The 14,311-nt window shown below is 40.5% G+C and overlaps 1 protein-coding gene across 7 annotated transcripts in view; it reads right to left on the bottom strand.

Annotated features, from left to right (window-relative positions):
- PHF20L1 (PHD finger protein 20 like 1) overlaps positions 1 to 14,311 on the bottom strand; it is a 65,559-nt gene that overhangs the window by 29,264 nt on the left and 21,984 nt on the right. For 2 of the 7 annotated variants that reach the window (XM_045861009.1, XM_045861011.1), the window contains exons 5-9: positions 12,379 to 12,467; positions 12,077 to 12,166; positions 7,605 to 7,818; positions 6,912 to 7,040; positions 1,816 to 1,898 (exon numbers count right to left, since the gene is read on the bottom strand). In XM_045861009.1, coding sequence (XP_045716965.1) covers positions 1,816 to 1,898; positions 6,912 to 7,040; positions 7,605 to 7,818; positions 12,077 to 12,166; positions 12,379 to 12,467 — 605 coding nt within the window. The remainder of the gene's footprint in view (positions 1 to 1,815; positions 1,899 to 6,911; positions 7,041 to 7,604; positions 7,819 to 12,076; positions 12,167 to 12,378; positions 12,468 to 14,311) is intronic. The other 5 variants (XM_045861012.1, XM_045861013.1, XM_045861014.1 and 2 more) reach the window with 5 other exon arrangements.

The following is a 14,311-nucleotide window of genomic DNA, read 5'->3' as shown; positions in this document are numbered from 1 at the left end:
AATTAAGTAACTTATAATTAATAATCTGAGGATCAGGGTTCAAGACCGTAGAGTCTGAATGTTTTTAATGTAAATAAAATAAATCCATTATTAGCACAGTAAATTTTGGCTGTAGGCCTGTTAGAAGTCTATGTCATGAGTGGCATTATTTTACTCATTAGGACAACAGAGGTTAGTGACAATCAACACCTTTCCTTTGAGTCTACTGTTGATACCAATGAAGATGTTATTAAGAGTTTTATAACTCGGCTTTTTAACTCTGAAGCAGAGCAAAGAGCATAAAAATTAAGAGTTTGGTTTCAAACCATTTTCACACTGAAATCAACCTGAATGACAAAAAATGAGGAACAGCATTATGTTCCTTAAAAATCTTGAAAGAATTTACATTTTTATTAATGATTATTGGTCTCTTTGTTACAAAACTGGCAAGGACTCTCAAAAATTTCTTAAGTTATGCAAACAGAAACAGCCGAGTTACTCAATTTTTCTTTTTCTTTTTAAACTCAATTTCAAATTCGCTTCAGTTCGGCTCTCTGAAATGGGCGCTGCCCTCCACACTAACCTCCACGTCTGACGTGTGAGCCTCACATTCACCTCAGCAGGACTGTGCGTAATGAGAGATTGACATTGTAATGAATTTTCCAGAAACATTTTATTACCCATGTCCCTGATTTATTGCATTCTGAGAATACCATAAACAGTGGTGAAAATACAAAATAATGTTGTATCTGGGACTTTGAATATAGTAATACACAGTAAAAAAAGTCACTTAAAATTTGGTTGGTATGCTGACAATAACAGCAAAGACTTAACCGTTCGATGATCATAGAAAATCAGAAGGTATGATTTGCTGACATATAAATCAATTTAAAAGACCATTGATTTAATACAACATAATGGAGGCACCAAAGCAATGTACTGTTATCAAATCAGGACTGAAATAACCCTGAAAAACTCAATACAATATCAATTAAATTTGGAGTATTTTTTAAACGCATATAGGTAAGAGCAAAAGATACTCATTTAGATTCTTCTTTATTAGGCTATTGATAAAGAAAATGAAAATAATACAAAAAGCATATATTAAAACTACATTAAGGCTCAGATTTTAAAACAGGAGAACCAAGGAAATCCAGTTATGGCTATCACTGTGTTCTTAGAGTCTTACAGCGCCCGAGAAGTTAAGCCCTTAGAGAGTGTGAAAGCATGCACAGTTCATTATGTACAGGTGTTGTGGACATCTGAAGGCAGCCAAGGCAAAACCTAGCAACTGCAACCTTCACTTTTAAATTCCTCTAGTAGGTGGTTTAAAGACAGACCCTTAATAGTTTTTTAAAATTTTTTGTAGTTATTAAAATATACATCCTAGCAAAAAATGTATGGCTCATTGATCAATTCATAAAACACATAGTCTACCAACACCAATTGTTACAATATAAAAGAAACTTCTTACAAAAGAAGCTTTATTAAGATGTCAAAAACCCTGTTTTAACTCACAAATGGAGAGTATCTGTGTGAGGGTCTTTTGTAAGCTAGTTAAAGGCGATCCAGCTGGAAGCTTACACCCTGGGAGGCCCGTGTGCAGGCCTTCAATGTGGGAGGCGAAGGCGTTACTGCCAGTCTATTGAAAACAAACATGAATGAAGTCTGTGGTCCGTGTGCCTTCGAGAAGGCAGAATTAAAAATATACCATCAATTACTTAGCTTCCTACCCCCATCTCGGACCAAAGGGCAATTTCAATTACGTGGGTACTATAGCTCCGTGATCGTTCCAGTTGGGAACCTTGGAAAATATCAAACGCTACCATTCCATACCTGCTCCAGCATTGGAGCCGTTTCACTGCGGTCTTCCTTTTTTTCAGCACCGTCCACCCCAACGGCTTTGGATGCCAACAAACCTTGAGAAAGATCGCACAGAAATTGCTTATTAGAAAAAAGGTTGACTTTCACCTGTGAACTTCACAAAAATTTTAGCAGCTGAAATCCCCCATACTTTTTAATATATAGAAGTAAATATTCTCAAAAGTTTACTTGTCAAAAATACAATTACCCTTAATAATGACTCAAAGAAATGAACCACAATTTGAAAGCTGCTTACATAACTAGTTTTAAATATTACTACTAAAGATACTCTTAAAACACTACACACACACACATTTAATTCGTAAAAATTTAAAATTCTATGGCTTAACATCCAAAACCTGATGGTACTTAGATTATTAATATTCTTAATTATGGGCTTTGTCTATACAAAAATATAAAATTAAGATGAGAAACCATCCCAAATATCTAGAATGTGAAATTCTTTTCTTAGTGTTCTATTAGCTACAAAAACCCTTCCGATTCTTATTTCCCCCGGACCCTTTAACCCAAGCGTGCCATATGGCCCTGTGCTCACTGGAGTTTGTCATCCCGCAAGGGTGCTGGAACACCCACGGGCCCATTCTTTGCTGGTGAAAAAGGTGCGGCTGCTTCCTACAGTGTTTGAAAACTGAATATTAGAGCCTCCATGAACGATGAAATCATTTGGGAGTTCCAGTTTTCTCCAAAGTATACCACTAATTCCCAATTTTAGAAGACAGAATATTTTATCTGGAGTAAGTATAATTAACTTGACAAGACATTCAAACTGCTTTAATTTGTAAATTAAAGGCACTTACTTGACAAGTACCTTCAATGAAGCCAAGTTTATAAGGCTTGTATAATAAGTATTTGTTTTTGCTTATAGCCATCGGATACACAAAAGGCCACCAAAAATCATTTTTGTGTCACTTCAAAGTTAGCCACATGAAACCTTTGCATCAAAGGATGCGTAACAGTCAAAAACATAATAGTAACTTACTACAGCAATTATACCAGATGTTACAGAAGCTGCCCACGGCGTATTTAATAGGAGGAAAAAAGTGCCCCCCCCCAATGCCACAAAACTTCAAGAACCACAAGGCAACCTCTCTTGACTTTTTCAGATCACTATCTCTGAATGTTAAGCAATCTAAGTAGGAAGTCAAATACTAAAATTGTATTCTTAAAGTAATGTTTGCAGTCAAATGTTAAACTAAGCAAAAAGCACTCTTCCTTTATTAGAAAGTTGTCTCTACTACCCAGAACTATAATTTAAAATAGAAACGGTGAAATGTAAAAAAAAAAAAAAAAAAAAAAGATGCCAACACATCAGTGATTGGTATTGAAGCAGACGTTCAATCCAGTTTGAGATAACAGTCTGTACGTAGTTGTTCAAGTCTCACGTGGTGTCAGGTGTAGATTTAAATGGGGAAAAAGGGAATATATAAATTGTTTAAAACTACATTTGCTAGGTTTTTCTTCTCTAGCTAATGTTTTATTATTGTTGAGAATCAATACTACTAAAATAAAAAGAATAATTAGAGAATCAAGTTCTTTTGTAGAGAACTGAGAAGGATTCTGCATCTAAGGGCTAGTGAAATAGGAAAGATGTTTGCTACTCAATCTATTAAATACATCTTGTATTTTGTTTCCTTTCATGTATGACATAGAAATACTTTTTAAAATCTCATCAATAGATGGACTAGATCCCAAACTCCAAAATTAAAAATAAGGTACTATACATTAAAAAAATAATTTAGTTGTACTTTGTGAATTGAAGTTAAGATATTATAGACCCAATTAATTAAAAGTAATTCTCACTTAATGGTTTGTGAAGGAAAAATAAAGCTTATAATGTTCTTATAAAAAGCAATGGGGCATTTGATAAGAATGACCTAAAATTAGATTAAAAATACAATACTTGGGGTCTAGGGAATTCAAAGGCTCAAATGCGATCAGAAAAAGCGTTCACATTTACATGCACGCCACCTGACAGAGAGCTGAAAACATAAACTGTGAAGAGGCGGTCCACAGTCTGTTCTCTTCACCTGCTGGTGCTCTGGGGAGAAAGGCAGTATGCTCCGAAAATGAGAATTAATTGGAAGAAAACAGAGGCAAGTGAAAATAACTCGTTATTTGCAAATACGCATTATCAGCATATCACTAACAGGTCTTCCTGCAGAAGAATGTACCTATAGAGTACCTTAACGAAATGTGTCTGTAAGATATTAAATATCAAGTAGAAGCGGAATATCAAATATTCATGAATCCCACCCGCCGAGTTATAACTTCTCAGCGCTCCGCACTCCAGCTGTGAAGCACACAGCCGGTCCCTGGGTGCCACCGGGACCGAGCGGCGCAGAGACCGGAGCCCCGGGAGGACAGCAGAGGGAGGGAAGGCGAGCCGAGTGCCTGCCTACGTCTGTGACCGCTTTCCATCCGCGGGTTCCCAAACCCAATATTCTTCCTGGGATTCGAACCAAATATTCTTGATACTATTACCAGTAACGTATTACTGGCCAGTTCAAACTTCTGGGTTTTTAGAAACTACTTTTAAAATTCCTTCAGCCTCACAAACAAATCTCAGCTGGCGGATCCGGTAGGAACTCCTGGAACTATGAGAAACGAGCCCCGCACCTACAGCTGGCGTTCCTTCTACTCCTCTGACAATGTGTGCTTCAAAGTTATTCAAATTTGCTTGCAGCTTGCTTGCAACTTTGTCCAAAATACGGACTCCTGATTCTCCCTGTGAAACTGTCTGTTCTAAATCATTATGTGTAAAGTCTCTACCTATCCATATAGTACATTCCATAATGAAAAATAAGGCTCTAGAAGAACATATATATATTGTGCTACTAAAACTTCAATGTCTACTCATTTGGAAACATGAAAAAACCCATCCTACACCACTCTCTATAAAAAAGTCAGGTTTTGAATCTCTACGTGTATATGGGGAAGAACAAGAGTGAATACAACATGAATTCAATTTATCCAACTTATCCCGTGGCTGGTCCACCTAACTCTGGCTTGAATTATTTAAAGACAGCATGCAGGGCAACCCTCAGAGCAGGCCGGGACGCTGCTGCAGGCGCAGCCCTGCACCTCTCCGCAGCAGAGGGACGAAAGGGCGAGTATAAGCGAACCTGGTAAATTTCAAGTACACCATAATTCCATACAAAAATCACTATTTCTGAATTAGTTCCCATCTGTGTTCACGGACTACAAACAAAATTTACTGCGCAGAGGCAAGCTTGAGTTTTACTCATCAAAGACAAGCTCATGTCTGTTGTCTTCTTGCATGATATAATTGTAACATGAAATCAGAACTAGATGCAGAGAGATGAACTAGTAAAAGGATTATCATATATTTAAATCTTCTGAGTAAAGAAAGGGAATTACACTGGTTTCACATTCTAAAATCTTATGCTCTTCTACCGCTGCCGGACTATCCCGTCTTCATCTGGATTCCCAAAGGCAAGTGAAGACCAAGTGCCCCACAGAAGACGGGTGTGACTATGCAACCAGTATCAGCATTTCCTCGAGGCACACAGCAAAATCACTCCTCCCCCACCCCACTGTCTTTTCAAGGCCATGCAGAAATAATGCATCAGTGTGGAACAAGCTGTTGTTCTTTCTTCACTTCTTGAAATGTTGAGCTTGAACTTCTTAGTAAGACACGTGTATGCGCATGCTGGCTGAAACTGACAGCAGGTAATCTGGAGTGCAGGAAACCCGGGTGCTGGCAGCCGGCAGCCACGTCAGGCCGGCGCCCCTTCCATCTTCCTTGACTTGGGCTCCGCCACCAGTGCTGCTTCCGCCTCGGCGTCCCAGGAGCTGGGGGGCCAGTCCACTTCTGCCACACTGCACCGCACCTGCGTCCGTCCTTCCGAGCAAATGGAAGTCTCAAGTTGCCATCATAACAATTCCCTGGACAAATTTTGGCTTTCTCCAAAGCTAACAGTTTCTAAGGAGAAGGTGGAATGAATGAGTTGATTTTTAAATATTTCCTGTCCTGGGACCAAATATATCCTTTATCAGAGAAAGGCACAAAATCAATATTGACAAAGGGAAAGACGAAGAAGTCTCACCTGCTGAAACCATATAATCACTAAATACTACAACAAAACGGTGGTTCTGAAGAACCCTCAGCCCCAGGGTCATCCTTCGGAGGCCTCCCACTCTTCAGAAAAGGAACAAAATGTTTCATTTACGTTTATTCTTGAGCCTGACAAGGAAACCAAGCTTCTTCAAATTATTTAAAAGAATGCCAACAAAGGTTTACATAGCTTTATTAAGCCAAAGGCACTAGAAACCATTCTGCCCTTAGAATGAGAACGTACGACAGAGTAATTAAAGTGTTTTAACTGCCCTTTTAACACTGCGCATGAGATTATACACGTTCACAATTCCTTTTAGAGACTAGAATCGTCACGTTGAGTAGGCACAGGAGGAAATGGGCTTCCATTCTGACGCCTGAACCCCTTCTCCCACGAACGCTAACCAGGACAGGATTGTCAGTGTTGTTCGTCATCCTGGCACGGTACTGCTTAGAGCACGGCAATGCACAGGGAAATCAGACCCACTTCTAGAGATCAGCCTGAAGATACGGACAGACATTTTAAAAACTTATAGAAGTACTTTCACATCGGGAATTAACAGCTTCGCTGTTCATCTCTCCAACCACCCTTAATGACGCTGATCAAGAGTGGTACGGATGTACAGTATTCAGAACCCCAGACATTATGTCACTGCAGGCCGCCAAAAGCAGGTAGCTCAGTTGTTACGGAAACCCTTCCCGCCACCGTGTGGCCTGAAGACTATGGGACTTCGTAACTGTCGATCCCATCAACCCTCACAACACCCCTGTGAGGTAGGTGAAAGACGTGTGATACCTCCGCATCGCACAACACAAAACGCTGAGTTTCGAAAGATGTTGACCTTGAAGAACATAAAGAAACTGTCTTTCTGATTAACCAGTTATACAACCCAAAAGATACTTGACTTTATTAAAGACAAACTACTCTAAAACCAAACCCTCCATTCCCCCCAAAAGAATCATTGCAGTTTACCAGTAATCTTGTTAAGTCGAGCTCTCTTTGCCTGAAATGAGTTGCCTTGATTATTTTTCCTCTTGTGTGATAACGTGCTCTCTGGCTGTGGAAAGACCATCTTTGGAACGTTCTCTACATGAAGTCCTACTTTTAATAGAACACATATATGAGAGTTTGTATAGACTCCAAGTTAAAACACACGATTTCTTTAAAACAGTAAAACAGTAACACTGCTTAGTCTAGGGCCTGGCACGGAGCCCGGAGCACAGGCAAACCCCCCCCCGACCGGGGCGCCGCGGCAGGGGTGAGAACTGCCGCACTGCGGCCGGCCCTCAGGACCGCACAGCAGGGAGAGCCTGGCTTGCTGCATTCTCCGTGTTATACGTTACACATGGGAATGCATGCAGAAGCATTTAAAAGGTTTTAGAAAACGTAGAACAAAGAAAACCCCAAAACCTACTACCAGTAAGTTACAGATCAAAATCTCCTTTCTATTCAAAAATATTGACAGCATCCGTTATCAAGTACCCATATTAGACCATTAACCTTCCGATCTGTAAAATACTAAAGGTTAACCATTATTTATACTGGGGGAAAAGCCTAATGATTTAACTCTGTGTTCAAACTACAGGCAGCCAAGGGTTTCGACTTGCTTGCTATTCAGTGGGAATTTACCGCCGCCATAGGAATGAACGTAAGAACATTCTGTACCAAAGGCATCACTGGACGTGGGCAGATCTTCCTTCTTCTCGACTTCCGGTGTGCTTACAGAAGCTGAGGTTTCTTCCTTCTTTGAAGGTACTTTAAACCATTTCCTCTCATCTTTCTCTTTATCTTTATTGCTGTTAGCACTGGTTCGAGGTTTGCCCCCTGTTTTATTCTTGGCTGCAGCTGCAGCAGCTGCTTTGACTAAAGCTATCCAGTCCTCCAAAGGAAAAACACAGAACATGTGAAACATTAAAAATTAATCAAAATTGAATTACACTAATGAGTAAAAACATGAATCACATTTTCAAAGCTAATTCCACATGCACACAAATTTAAAAATCTAATTAACTATATTTACAAGATAGATCATCAACATGGTAGATCACCAAATTTAATAATCTAATGGATTAGTTGGATTTATAACCTTACATAAAAGGGAAAAATATTCAGTAACAAATAAGTGTTCCTTCGGTGTATTTTCTCAGGAATAACAGGAAACTATGACAAATATGGAGTACTATAGGACATTCTGCCTTAGTACTTTAGGGTTTAAATGCCGAATTCCAATTCTTTTCTGAATACAAAAGACCATAAAAGAAATGAGAAAAATGTTTATGCTGCAATTCTGCAAAGATGAAAAGAAATGTGCTTCATTGAGTAAATTGCTCTTCCTTGTTAATTACTCTTCCTTGTTGGGAGAATGTACCACTCAAAGTATGGTCAATTTCGTAGAAATCAAGGTATGATTTTATTCAATTTTAAAGCGTTTAAAGCTCAGGTACCAATCTGTTACAACCGCTTTATATTAACATAGGGTAAAAAAAGAGCGCCTGGGCCGCCGTGGGGCCCCACCGTCAGGGCCCAGATCCATGTCCCTCGCCCCACAGCTTCCTGGGGCCTGTGGTGGTTGCTGTTCTCCTGTGGTGCGAACATTTATTTTTACTGTAGTATATGTCTTTGTAGTTTTGCTAAATAATGTTTACTCTTTCATTTTTAACTAAAAATATGGAAAGATGTAAAGAGGTGGTGCCAACATTTAAATTTTCACAAGTGAAGATTTAAAAGAAAAACAACTGTCTGTACTATCTCCAGAGAGCAACCCCTTCCTCTCAGGCCACCACGCTGTCAAACAGACCACCAATTTAGGTTCAACCAAAATGAGTAATCCATTAAATTCTCAGCCCGAGCAACTAAAAACAACTTCCCGGCATCCAATGCATTTAATTCACGGCTTACGTTAACAAAATGGGATAGCTGCTCAGTCTTGAAAATATATGATGAGGCCAATAAGCCACGGGAAACAATCTGTGCCCCTCACTCTCCCGCCTGACCAAAATGAACCGAAAACACAATGCGACTGAACCTAACACCCCACTGCGGTGTGCCAGGAAGCAGGCTTTGTAGCCAGCAGCTGGTGGAAGCTGCTTCCTGAGAGCCCCAGGGATGCACTGGCCTCGGAGCGACCACGTCCTCGCTCCTGCCTGGAAAGCACCCAGCATGCATCTAGCTTTCCCAGTATTTTAAACTATGTCCGAATACATGTCTTACCAGAAAGTGAATTCTGACACAGTTGGGAAATAAAGGTTTATATTTCTAGTTTATAAAGGAACACAAAGACAAACACAAGACGCACCAGTATTGCCCAACCCGTTTTCCTTACAACCACCCGCTATTTCGGTCCTGCCCATAAGAAACTAAGAGGCAAAAAAACTAACTGCAAGACAACGTGACAGGAAAGACAGTAGTGGGATAAACAAAGTATCATGGGAGATCGAAAAAGAAAAGATTAATTTTGACTGAAGAGGAAGGCCAGCGGAAGGCTTCAGGAGAAGTGAGGGGCAAGTGCAGCTGGAGGTGGACTCTGCTGGGGGAGGGGCAGAGGGAGAACACGGGCGCTCGGAGCGGCAGGAAAACCGCCAACAAGAGCGCTGCCCGCAGGCCAAGTGCACTGGGACGGGAAGGGGGGCGCAGGTGAGCCTCGAGAGTGGTGGTTAAGTAGGAAAGGGAACACTACCACCAGTGAAAAAGACTGAAAGAGCAATGAATGCAGCAGAAAGAGAAGCGAAAGTACCATCGGACAAAGGAAATAAAAGTGCTAACCCAGCAGAGATACGTGTTCATAGACTTATTAAGAGCAGAACATTTAATTTTGGGCTGCATACTACGGGGAAAATTTTAAGTTGTTAGAAAAATGCTGAAAAATGCCAGGTATACATTCCATTTCCAGTGGTTTCCCATCTCCAATAAAGAGAAAACTAGGAGAAATCAAGATTCAAGCTCTACCTTTGAAAACTGAAAGCAGATATGAAAAATAGTTTTTGATTACATGACTTGTTAACCATAGGATCACTGTGGTGGTGTGATTAAAGAGTTCTCCCACTATTCTGCTGTTCCATTTTTAAGCAGGAAAGATTCACTATCAAAAGTAACTGGCGTGCTCGCTGCACGAGTCAGAACTAGCGCGTGTTCCGCAGGTCCCTGCAGACGCCACAGCGCTCTAGGACGGGCACTGTCTGAAATCAAGCCCGGGTCTGGAGCCGCCCTGCACACTACGGCTGAGTGGGATTTTAAGTCCCTCAATTCTCTGAATTCCAAATTGCTCAACTGTGAAATGGAAGTATCAGCCATGCCTATGTCAAAGCATTTGCTGCAAAAATCCAATAAAACAATGTATGCAAGATATGTTTTAAAAGTAGTGAAAGGACCTTATGAGCCAATCCTTAACATGACTGAATTACAACATAAAGTTTTTTACTGGCACCCACTCAAGAAAAAAGAGCAGGGGAGAAAGATCCATAGAGAGCTCAGAGGAGGGCATTTGTATAGTGCATTTATTTGCTAGTTTAGTGAAAGAAATTTTATTGTATGTCTTATTAAGAACTTCTCGCCCTGGCTGGCGTAGCTCAGTGGATTGAGTGCAGGCTGCGGACCAAAGTGTCGCAGTTCGATTCCCAGTCAGGGCACATGCCTGGGTTGCAGGCCACGGCCCCCAGCAACCGCACATTGATGTTTCTCTCTCTCTCTCTCTCTCTCTTTCTCCCTCCCTTCCCTCTCTAAAAATAAATAAATAAAATCTTAAAAAAAAAAAAAAAAAGAACTTCTCAAAGCACTAAAGATGTGGAAGAGAACACACAGAGTTGCATTCTTTCAGCACTGCCCAACCAACATTTGCTTCAGTGTGTTCCCGGATGAAAACAAGCCAACAACTTGTTGGAAAAGAGACTCATAAAATGAGATAATTTTATTAAACAATTCTATAAATGTTTTAATGTGCTTGTAATTTAAAATTATAAAGAAAAATGCAGAATTAAAGAAAATATACTGCCACTAATACTATATTTCAGTAGTTTGTATTTTGGCATTGGTTTTAATTTAACTTACATCATGATGTGACTGAAATACTTACTAAAACTGAAATATCCAATAAATTAATTTTTACAACTTGTAATTTTACCGCAAACTAAATTGGCTCAATGTCTCAATTTGGAAATTAAATAGTTTTAGGGCTAGAGCCATCTCACAAACATTTGAATCACCGGAATAATAAAATAATAGTTTTAAAGCACCAAAGAGAGAAAGACAGAGATAGGGAGAGAAAGAGAATTTTGTTTAATTAAATGGGTATATTTCAAACCAAATTCACAATGTTTTACTTAATGTTTCTATACAGTAACCAAGAAATCACACCACTGAGTGCTTAAAAGAACATTTTATTTATACATACAGGTAGAAGAACACAGAGCAATTTACTGATCAAAAGCATTTCAAATCACATTTCTTATTAGAGGGGAAAAAACTCTGCTAGCTGATCATTTCAAAAGTAAATTTTTGAAAATCTGGTGATTTAAAACAATCATACTTCCCTCAAGATATCCAAAAATTTTTTTTTTTTTTTAATGAGATGGTCTACATTTCCAGATTTCTAAACGTTTACCCTTTTCTGCAGCTGACCAGCTGATTTCAACACATTTCAGGATGACATTTTTAACTTCATGGTATGGAACAAATATGTAGCATATTTCCACACTAGACATTTTCACAGCTTACTTTCAATTTCCTAAAATTAATTGTAGGTCCAGGTGCTGAAAATCCCAAATAACAGCAGAACATAAAAGAAAATATTTTAAATTTCTACTGGCACCTTTCTTTCCAGTATTTCAGGAAGCAGAGTCAACCAATGGAATCGGGGTTCTGACTGCACCCCAGACTCTCCTGCAAAGGCACCCCGCTCGTTCCCGCTGTGAACAGCGCCGAGCCACGTAACACACTGCCCACGCCGCACGGCTCCGAGAGCCCTGCCATGCACAGCCTACAGAGTGTCAGGTAAGCGCCTTTTAAAGAAGACTAATGACTATGATTTATAGAAGGAAAGAAGAGGATAAGCAACTCAATATAAAGTTTATTATTAAAAATTAACTTTCTAAATGATACTATATACCAGGAATAACAAAACGAAGTTAAAAAAAGGCACTTACCTCACTTCCCATAGACTGGTTACACGATCCAGCTGGGTCGATAGGACAACACCAGCTTAGTGGATGCTGGGATTGCACCTGGAACAGAAACTAGTGACCTATAACTTTAGCAGGTCTAACACCAAAGGAGCAAAAATCAAGTGTATGATTTACATTCTAAGCTTCTGCGTCTTGCTGCTATTTGGGGCTATCAGCACATAACCCTACAATTAGTTCACTTTATGAATACACGTGTACACTTTGATCGGTCACCATTCAAGAAGACATCCCTGCGGGGAGCTGGGGATGCTGCACACTCTTACCTGCCCCTTAGCATCCTCGGGCATGGCTTTAATGTGCATTCGTTTTAAACAACGAATGACTCCATCGTAAAACTGAACTGTGAATGTTCCTGAAAGAGGAGCAAGTCAGAATCGTTAGAAAATAACATCCATCCTTATTACAGCAGCACTTGAAATCTGACAAGCAATGCCCTGAGAGATGTAAGCATCTGTGATTACAGTAACTGCAAACATACGACCCTGTTCAGGACTCCATCAAATTTAGTAAGTGTGTTTTCTCTTTCTGTCTAAAAAGTACACAAATTAAATCCTGATAAGTTAGTTGCATTTCTGATTTTTACTGAAGTATTTCAAAATTTACTTTGTAATAATTTAAATATGTTTAAATAATGTCAAATATGTTATAATACACCTGGACAAAAAGTAAAATCATTACTTACAAAAAATGTGTAATATTTCTATAAACGTGTACTCCCTTTCTAAGTCTCTCCCTAATTAACAGACAGAAAGATCTGATAACGGAAAAATCCATCTCCTCAGGAAAGAATCATTTCTTTGACGACAATGGACTGGCAAATAAGAATTACAGATTCGCAGGCCTTTAAGCCAGGCAATACTTCGCAGGTCATCAGACGGAAGTCCCCCAGTGCAGACGACATGCTGCGTCGTCTGGAGCTGTGAAGCTCACCTGACGCCGGTCAGCCGGGCAGCGAGGCCAGCCGGGCAGCGAGGCGGCAGCACAGCCGTCACTGACTCCCAACCCCTCGCCCCCCCTCCCCACCACCGCCCCACCCTTCTTCGACGACTGCGGACCCTGTGTGCGTGGCCCGTACAAAGCATGATGTCTTTCTTGTAACAGGCCACGTGCTGGCAAGGCACTACAAGTCAGCACTATTAGAAAATATAAATTATGTGCATTTTATACCTATGGAAATCCCAGTATTTTTCTATCACTTCTAGAAATGAGAGTAGAGTGCCACTTTAAGTAAATAGACACCTGACCTTTACCAAAAACATATAAATAATAAATGTGATAATTGGTATCACTGGCTTTGAAGATGGCACACAGGAAATGACATACATGTACAAAAGTTTTCTTTTTTTATAATCTGAATTTCATATTTTCCTATAATGAGTGTAATACATGATATTACAGATATAAAAATGTAAACCCAAGTTGTGAAAGAAACTGATCGGTTGAACAGCCGGGAGACAGAGACACCAGAGGTCTGCGAGCACACTGCGTGCACACCCTCCGCTGCCCACGCCCCTGCAGCCGCCCCTTCCTTCTCCGACACAGCTCTGGGAGGAGAGAGGCTGCTCAGCGCACCGAATGTGCATCCCTGCCCCTCGCACTGGCTGCTCTGTTGTGATGCCTCCCTCCTTTCCTAATCCCGGCCGGCTCCTGCTCCTGCTCCTCACAGGCCCATCTTCAAACCCCACACGTGGTCTGAAAACTGCCCTGACTGCTGCAGTGATACGCCTCTTCTTTTCAACCCAAGACATAGTACAAGTACCTAAAACGTTCACGTTTCTTTACTTCTGTCAGACTTTTGCAGTGAATAGAGGGCTTCTTTTGCCTTTTTTTCTCTTTGTCCTTTTCTGGGGGGTGAAGGGGCAGGCTTGCCCACCATGTGGGGCATACAGAAATCACAAAATGAGTACCTCTAAGAGGAGATTTTCAAAAAACAAATTGTATCTGCTCACGTTCCTCTAAGGGCTCGCTTACACTGCTCCCGAAATGGCAGCGGCTTTGATCAGTATCATCCCTCTCCACTAACGTGACCCTGATGTTCTGCACTACGTGCCCGCGGACATCAGCAGAGACCAAGGATGCGGGCGGTTCTGTTTCCGAGCTGGACATGCACGCTCCCGCTGCACTTTAAGCGTGGGAGGAGAATCGCAAAGCTCACTACACTTAAAGCAACTGCTCTTAATGAGAATGACATTGTTT

The sequence above is a fragment of the Phyllostomus hastatus genome, unplaced genomic scaffold, assembly GCF_019186645.2.
Source record: "Phyllostomus hastatus isolate PE091 unplaced genomic scaffold, TTU_PhHast_1.1 phas_scaffold_21, whole genome shotgun sequence".
NCBI classification, from domain to species: Eukaryota; Metazoa; Chordata; class Mammalia; order Chiroptera; family Phyllostomidae; genus Phyllostomus; species Phyllostomus hastatus.
This window is presented reverse-complemented; position numbering and strand designations above follow the sequence as displayed.